This window comes from Arachis duranensis, chromosome 4, assembly GCF_000817695.3.
Source record: "Arachis duranensis cultivar V14167 chromosome 4, aradu.V14167.gnm2.J7QH, whole genome shotgun sequence".
In the NCBI taxonomy this organism is placed as follows: domain Eukaryota; kingdom Viridiplantae; phylum Streptophyta; class Magnoliopsida; order Fabales; family Fabaceae; genus Arachis; species Arachis duranensis.
Genome location: NC_029775.3, coordinates 105,174,945 through 105,184,002, shown reverse-complemented (window position 1 = coordinate 105,184,002; position 9,058 = coordinate 105,174,945). Strand labels below are relative to the sequence as shown.

General features: G+C 33.7%; 1 protein-coding gene across 1 annotated transcript in view; it reads left to right on the top strand.

Annotated features, from left to right (window-relative positions):
- LOC107485460 (uncharacterized) overlaps positions 1 to 3,707 on the top strand; it is a 4,054-nt gene extending 347 nt beyond the window's left edge. The window contains exons 2-3 of the mRNA XM_052260650.1: positions 2,774 to 3,550; positions 3,651 to 3,707. Of these exons, the coding sequence (XP_052116610.1) occupies positions 2,774 to 3,550; positions 3,651 to 3,707 (834 nt within the window). The remainder of the gene's footprint in view (positions 1 to 2,773; positions 3,551 to 3,650) is intronic.
- The last annotated feature ends 5,351 nt before the right edge of the window (positions 3,708 to 9,058 follow it).

The window sequence follows — 9,058 nt, the reverse complement described above, 5'->3', positions numbered from 1 at the left end:
GAATCATGTCATGAGGGGACACCCTTCAGATCTCTTCGAAGTCTGACATTTGGTGAAATGCCTCGCTGGCGAGAGTGGCATATTCCTCATGACTTTGATGGGTTTCCAAAACTTGAATGGCTTTCAATAAAAGACTGTCCGGTGTTAAGTGGAGAAACTGAGTCTGAATGCTGTATCCCACTGTCTCAATAGGAAGGCTGAAGCGTGAATCGTAATACGATGAGGCAAGGTGAGAACTGGAATGCACTGAAGTAAGTTTTAGCATTTGTTCAAGCTCTCATGTTATTTATCATTTCAATTTTTCCATATGCCTCCTACTTTTTCCTTGTCTCTGTCTGATGCAGAGTTTAATGTTGCAAGACATTCATAGATATGGTATCGCAAGCATTCAATGAAACCAGTGCAAGGGATGGTGTGGTTTAATTTCAAACCTCTTGTGAGTGCTTGGCACGATATACACTTCATCCATTTTAGATGGGTAATTGCAATAGAATTTATCGTCTCTAGTTTAGAAGTCATAACATGCAAAACTTCAGTTCCAACACTCTAGTGAAAAAATTAAATTGATTAAATATGTTGATATAGCACACGATTCTAGCTTCATTGGTTGATGTTTCATCTTTCATACAACACATGTTCTACTTTCTACATTCTTTTTAGCATTATGGTACTCTCTCATTATGCTTCTTATAGTAAACTTGACAGTTATCAATTTATCTAGACTGATTATTCTTTTGTTCTGTTAAGATGATGAAATCCACCATGGGGGCAATTATGCACTTCAAAGCTAAAACTCATATGGGGAACTCAAGACAATCTTTATCATCCCAAGTAGGAAATGAAGGAGCACAGTTCTTTGTATAAGCAAGGAGAATAATGTGAAAGAATTTTAAGGTTGAGTGCAAAATTGCAAATGCAGCATGTTCTTGATGTGGTTCAGGCTCCATGAGAATTTTTTATTTCTTAAATCATTGTTTGAGCATTTTAGTCAATTAAATAGATTTTGATATAGTAACAGGACAGTTAAATGTCAACTTGCTTCCTGGAAGTAAACATTTCATCACTTGTGAATATATGCCATAGTTTACAAATAGTTTTACTATACATCTCTTTCTCAAGTATGCTTGCATCAGCAAATTAAATTATTATAACGAAACTTTTGAGAAACAAGTGCTAGTATAAGTGTTTAACACTGTAACTATAAGATCAAGTCAGCACTAAACAATAGTTGTATAATACTTTCTTATGTTACTTGCCGTAAAGGATAGGCGAATACGATTTATATATATATATATAAAATGTTGCAAAAATAATTTATATAACCATAATTCTATGCTATTTCATTTTAGTGTGCCATTTTTTGCTCTACATTAGCTATAATAGTTAAATTACATTCAATTCAATCTAAAGATACCTTAGAGTACCTTTCTTCTTTTCTTTCTTTCTTTTTTCTTTTTTCCTGCTTCATTGGATTTCCTATTTGATCCTGGAAAAGTGAAGGAGGCAAAAGGTTTTGGTATACCAATGGATCTCTCTACAACCATCGACTATTTTAATTAAATAATTTGCTTCTGCTGTTAAGGAAGCAGATAATCAAAGGTAACATAACAGAAATTTTTTTGTGTTGACGTTATTATTATTTGAATTTTTGTATAATGCCTCCTACTTTTTCCTTGTTTCCATATAATATACTCTTTTCTGTCTGAAACGCAGAGTTTAATATTGCAAGAATTCATAGATATGGTAATGCAAGCATTCAATGAAACCTAGTGCAAAGATGCAGTGGTTTCAAGCACCTTGTGAGTGCTTGGAACAGCACACACTTCATCCATTTGTGCTGAACAACACTTTACAAAAATCAGAATATGACAAGGGGGAAATTTTTCTCCAGGAAGGATGGAAATAGCCAAGCTCTGAAAAAGAATCCACAACCTTGTATCTTTCAAGAAAATCGAGGTTGTGTCCACCATATTTTCGTTTGTAACCGACATCCTGTATATTCTGCAATGATTTGCACTAATGTTGTTCGAATCAATCTGGAATCGCACATCATCCCCCAATCGGCCAATGCAGTGCTCATTGGCAGTTAGTAAAATATTAATTCCCTGGTCAGAATCAACCATTCAATCAAATCAAATCAAAATAAAGAGGAGTAATCGATATACAGAAAAAGAAGAATAATAATTAGACGGAGGATTTATGTCTTTTAAACAAACTCGTATTTTCTGATTTTTTTATATATCTTTCTCTAACAAACTCCGACATGATCAGTTTTGGTCAAATCTTTTCAAGATAAAATTTTAAAATTTAAAATTCAACTAAAGATATCATTATGACTTGTTCCTAATTAATTTAAATCAAATTTCATCTTAATAGATTTGATATGATATTGATATGATATGATTAAATTTAAATCAATCAGAACGTAATTAATAGGTAGTTCGCTTCCCTTAAATTATGTTCCACTCCTCTTTCTCTTCTTGAATATTTTCATTCTTGGCTTTCAAACAAGTAAGTCATCGTTGATCTTGATCACAATGGCTACAATGTCTAACGATGAGTTAATAGAGATATTGTCTTGGTTACCTGCAAAAGCAATCCACAAACTCAAATCTTTTTCGAAACTCTTTTCAGAGCTTCCAAAAACTCCATACTTTATAGCAAAACAAGCAGAAAACTCATTAAAAAAAATCGTTCTTCATGCTTCTTCATTCAAAGAGATGACATTCTGACTCACAACGACTACCTCAAGTTGCATCCTTTGCTGGGACAGGAACTTTCCTCCGGCGTCCCTGAAAACATGCTACGATTCATCGCAAGCTCACGGTTCAAGATTCTAAGCTCAAGCAACGGTTTACTCCTTTGTGTTCATCGATCAGAATTGTTTATCATCAATCCAGCAACTTGTTACCTTTTATACATTCCCCTCCCCAACCACTTGCAGCAGCGAGGGAATCTTCATAGTTTGTCCATGACACTGGAATGCGACTCTGATGATTACAGGTTGATTCTTTTTGACAATGAAGAATGGAGTTCACATTTTGATTGCCATGTTTATAGTCATAAACAAGGTGCTTGGAGCTTAAGGAAGAACCGTTTCTTTGCTGGATCTAGGAATTTGAAATTTAACATGCCTGTGATTTGCAATGGCGCCATTCACTTTATCTCGGATTGCTACAGATATCTTGCTAAAAATAGCACTCATTTTAGGCCTTATATCATGTCTTATGAAATCTCGAACGGCGATGAAGATGAAAGCGTCGAAACCAAGTTGTTAAGGGTTCCTAAAGAAGCAAGAAAGGGCTCCCATGATATCAGTTGTCGTATGAGTATTTTCAAATGGGGAGAAGTTGCTGGCTATCAAACTATTTGCTTAGTGAGATTGAGAAAGCGTGTGTTTACGGTTTGGATTCTAACAAACTATGAGTCGAATTCGTGGAGAAGGATCTTGAAGGTGAGAGTGAAAGGAATGGGTTTAATGGAACAGCATCCTGAGATCACAGGCTTTACCGTTTTGAACGGTGATCTTGTTTTTGCTACCAAGAAAAAGGTTTATTCATACGGTTTAAGTAGTGAAAAATATATGGTGCTCTCAGAAATTTGTGACCATGGGTGTGACTCTAGATTTGTTCATTTTGTTCCTTATTCAGATACACTTCATCCATGTGGAATTGGTGCCAAAAGTTTGCGTAGTTATCTTCAATTAAGGAAACCTGACAAGCCAGAAAAGTTAGAATCAGTCACATTAAATGACTTAATTAGGTTTACATAATTAGCGGATGAACAAGAATTTGAATTTTATTTAATATTAAATATATTTAGATTCTGAATTTTTTTTGTTTGCTGTGGTTGAATTTAGTCCCATTGTATAATTAACAATTTTAATTTTTATAAATAATAATTTTTCTTATTATATAATTTTCTCTATTTGATTGCTCAAAAACATCATATACACTAGTTAAGGACTTACATCAATTTGATAATCTGAATGAAATTCAGCCCAAATTTAAATTTTATTAGAGGTATCAATTTATCTAGACCGATTATTCTTTCGTTCTGTTAAGATGATGAAATTCACCATGGGGGCAATGAAGGAAATGAAGGAGCACAGTTCTTTGTATAAGCAAGGAAAATAATGTGAAAGAATTTTAAGGTTGACTGCAAAATTGTAAATGCTCTTGATGTGGTTCAGGTTCTATGAGAATTTTTTAATTCTTGAATCATTGTTTGAGCATTTTAGTCAATTAAATAGATTTTGATACAGGTGTAATCACAGGGCAGTTATGGAGAATTCCATCCACATTTCTCGTTGTAAGTTCTGACATATTTGGGTGAGACAAAGATAAGGAAAAGATAATCAAATTGTTGTTACATGATACTTATCATGCTGAACCTTTTTGGATGATTGACGAGATATTTGGGAGAATCTTCTAAAACCTTTTTGGTATGGAATAATGGAAATAAAATTCTCTTAACAACCCGTAATGAGAAGGTTGCTTCTGTGTTCGTAGCTCCTAATCGACATTATCAACTAAGTTTATTGTCGGGCGAAGATTGTTGGTCGATGTTTTTTAAGCATTCATTTATTTCTACTAATTCTGAACAATATGCAATTGGTAGAAAAATTATTGAAAAGTGCAAGAGTTTACTTTTAGCCGTGAAGACAGTTGGATTTTTCTTGCGCCAACAAGTATAATGCAGAGGATTGGGTCAATATACTCGAAAGTGTAAAATTATTCCTGCATTAAGAGTTAGTTATCATTACCTCCCTTCACATTTAAACCGGTGCTTTGTTTATTGCTCATTATATTCTATTCTGAAGATTATCACTTTGACAAGGATGAATTAATCTTGCTTTGGATGGCTGAAGATCTCTTACAACCAATGGAAAACTACACATTAAAAAATATTGGTTGTGCATATTTTGATGAATTAGTTGCAAGATCATTTTTTAAACTTTCTAGTGTTGATGGGTAACAAGACGCACATCAACATTTTAGAATTGAAATGGCTTGACAACTCTTGGGATCACTGGCTGCGAGAAATTAGAGAGCTGGATAACATCAAAGGGTTTGCAGAGTCAAGGACTTACCCATCTTATCCTTTCTTTGTGGAAGAAAGTTTAGTCATTGTTCCTGCTTCCCTCCAGTCTCTACAATTTTCGCACTTTTCAAATCTGGAAACGCTAGACTGCAAGGGGCTTCACCATCTTACCTCGCTCAAAGAATTAAGAATTAAATACTGTCCAAAGCTGGAGAATATCACACAAGAAAACCTGCCTACCTCCATAGCAAAACTCCACATCTGGGTAATGCAGAAATAGAAACTGAGTCTGAATGCTGTATCCCACTATGTCTCAATAGGAAGGCTGAAGCGTGAATCGTAATACATGGATGAGGCAAGGTGAGAATTGGGATGCACTGAGGTAAGTTTTAGCATTTATTCATGCTCTCATGTTATTTATCATTTCAATTTTTCCATATGCCTCCTACTTTTTCCTTGTCTCTGTCTGATACAGAGTTTAATGTTGCAAGAAATTCATAGATATGGTATCGCAAGCATTCAATGAAACCAGTGCAAGTTGGCACGACATACACTTCATCCTTTCGTTCGGTTAAGATGATGAAATCCACCATGGGGGCAATTATGCACTTCGAAGCTAAAACTCATATGGGGAACTCAAGACGATCTTTATCATCCTAAGTAGGGAATGAAAGAGCACAGTTCTTTGTATAAGCAAGGAGAATAATGTGAAAGAATTTTAAGGTTGACTGCAAAATTGCAAATGCAGCATGTTCTTGATGTGGTTCAGGACTTCAGGGTCCATGAGAATTTTTTATTTTTTGAATCATTGTTTGAGTATTTTAGTCAATTAAATAGATTTTGATACAAGTGCAGTAATAGGGCACTTAAATATCAACTTGTTTCCTGGAAGTAAACATTTCATCACTTGTGAATATATGCCATAGTTTACAAATAGTTTTAGTAGTCCTATTGCTTGATTAACATTTCTTTCTCAAGTATGCTTGCATCAGCAACTTAACTTATTATAACGAAACTTTTAGAAATAAGTATTAGTATAAGTGTTTAACATTTTAACTATAAGATCAAGTCAGCACTAACCAATAGTTGCATAATACTTTTCTATGTTACTTGCTGTCAAGAATGATTTTCTATCCTAATAAAGATGTACATGAAAGTACTCTTGGAGTATCGTATTTATATTTAAATTATAGAAATATTATTAATATAATACTTCTATGTATATTTAAATTATCCATTAATAATAAGAAAATATGATTTATATATATATATATATATATCTAGAAAATGTTGCAAAAATTTATATAACCATAATTCTGTGCTATTTCGTTTTTAATGTGCCATTTTTTGCTCTACATTAGCTATGATAGTTCAATTAGATTCAACACAATCTAAAGATACCTTATGCTCCTAACTCCTACCGCAAGAGTACCTTTCTTCTTTTCTTTCTTTCTTTTTTCTTTTTTCCTGCTTCATTGGATTTCCAATTTGATCCTGGAAAAGTGAAGGAGGCAAAAGGTTGTGATATACCAATAAATCTCTCTACAACCACCGAATATTTCAATTAAATAATTTGTTTCTGCTTTAAAGGAAGCAGATAATCAAAGGTAACATAACAGAAGTTTTTTTGTGTTTGACTCTATTTATTATTTGAATTTTTGTATAATGCCTCCTACTTTTTCCTTGTCTCCATCTAATATACTCTTCTCTGTCTGAAACGCAGAGTTTAATATTGCAAGAATTCATAGATATGGTAATGCAAGCATTCAATAAAAGCTAGTGCAAAGATGCAGTGGTTTCAAGCACCTTGTGAGTGCTTGGAACAGCACACACTTCATCCATTTTAGATGGGTAATTGCAATAGAATTTCTCATCTCTAGTTTAAAAAGTTATAGCATGCAAATTTCAGTTCCAACGCTGTAGTGAAAAACTTAAATTGATTAAATATATGTATATAAACACAATTCTAGCTCCATTGGTTTGGTTGACGCTTTCATCTTTTTCATGAAACAAATGTTCTCTTTTCCAATTTGTCAGCATTAACAGCAGTGTCACATTATGATTCTTATGGCAATACTTGTCAACTTTTGTTCTATACAGGTTTCTCATTTCCAGAACCTGAAATTCAATATGGTTTTTTTCTCTCGAATTGCTGGATCTATGACTGGGACCCTTCATTCAAGTTTCATGATCAACCATCTCTGGTTCCCACCTTGGGTTCTTCTCTGCATTTGGCTTGGCTGCTGTCCACTGAAAGCAACTTGTATAGAGCATAACCTAGGAAAATTTTCATTTGCTGAAGGAGGTTTGCTGCCTAACTTGATGGAGCTTTGTAGAACGTGAAAAGCTAGTTAGTTTTATGGCTGCAAATAACTTGAATCCGGTGTCTTATCTATCATGAGATCCATAGTTCATGTAATAAGGTCCTTGATGGAAGTGTTTTGCTTACCTCCCTTCAATTTCTGAATCTATTCTGCCTTGTCAAGACTGGAAACTGGGACTATACAGGGCTTTAAACTCATAAGCTGCCAAAAGTTAAGGTCTACTCTTAGCAATGAATTCACCATTCTTTTTCTAAGTAAACAAGTAAAGCTTCGTGCCAACGAACTATAACTCAAATGGCATAATTTTCTCATATTCATCTAAAGGTTATAGGTTCAAGTCTCCTCCTAAGTTTGGGAAAAAAAAAAAAAGTGAAGCTTCATTGTTGCGCGATGTGTGGAGAGGTAAATTAGTTATACTATATAGTGTATTCCAATAAATGCTATATTATTTAGAGATTGATTAGATAATATGTAAACTAATGTTAAATTTGAATTGTTTTATATTACAATTTTTTTGCAGAATATTTATTTGATAATTTGTATATAATTCTATATAATTATTCAACTAAAATATAATATAAACTAAAATATAGTTTATTATTTTAAAAATTTGATTTCATATATTTTTAAAAGAGATATAGGCCTTCTATATTAGAGTTGTACAAAATTATATCTTCCTTTGTTGCTTTTGTTCTTATATTTGCTTTAATTGTCATATATCTTCTCATATGGTGTTCCTTGGGTTGTAAATAATTAAAAAAAATTAAATGAATGGGAATGAGAATGAGAAACACAAAAAATGTAAGTTAGTTTTATAATTATGATAAATTTAAATATATCTAGTGTTCCAGGGCTTACCTAGAACCGGATGGTGGTTGGGCTTGTTTGTGAGGCCCAAGCGCTACAGGAGGGTTGGTCTCCGACTTGGTTTACGTCTGGGAGCTGTCTCCGAGTTGTGTATGTGAAAGAATGAGGGTGGTACCTGCAAAGACACTCCGATGCCTAAGTCAGCGTGGGGTTAAGCAGGTTTAGAGAGTATTGGCTTAGAGATACCTGAGGAATGTCAGTGTATTTATAGTGGTGAACCAATAACCACCGTTGGAGTAGTGCCACCTTTTTAGGGTGTTAACCGTCCCTTTATCTTGGGGAGGTTAAGATATGGATACTGAAAGTGGTTAGAGAGATTTTAGGGGCAGTTACCCATCTGAATGGGTGCTTATCTGCCAGCTAACCCCGTTCCCGACTTCTTTAGAACAGGTCATGGTGAGTGCCGACTTCGTAAGACGAAGGTCGGTGCCGGGTGAGGCTCAATCCGTGGGATTAGGCCTTTTATCTGGACCTGGGCCTTTACTATTGGGCCAAGGTATGAACACCTAGTAAGGAGATGTGTCATAAAAAATGAATGAGAATGAAGAATACCAAAAATATAAATATAAAATTATGAATTAATTTTATAATCATGATATATTTGAACATATTTAGTAAAAAAATGTGACAAATTTAAACTTCTTTGAAGAAATTTTTGCTAACGAATATGAGAAATTAAAAAATAAAGATAGTAACATCTTATGTAGCATGCAGAGATAAACAAATAATGTAGTAGTAAGAATATTAATATGTTTAACTTGTAGAATTTCAATATTTAAAACTAAAATTTTTATAATTATTATTGTTATTATGAGAGAAGTTAA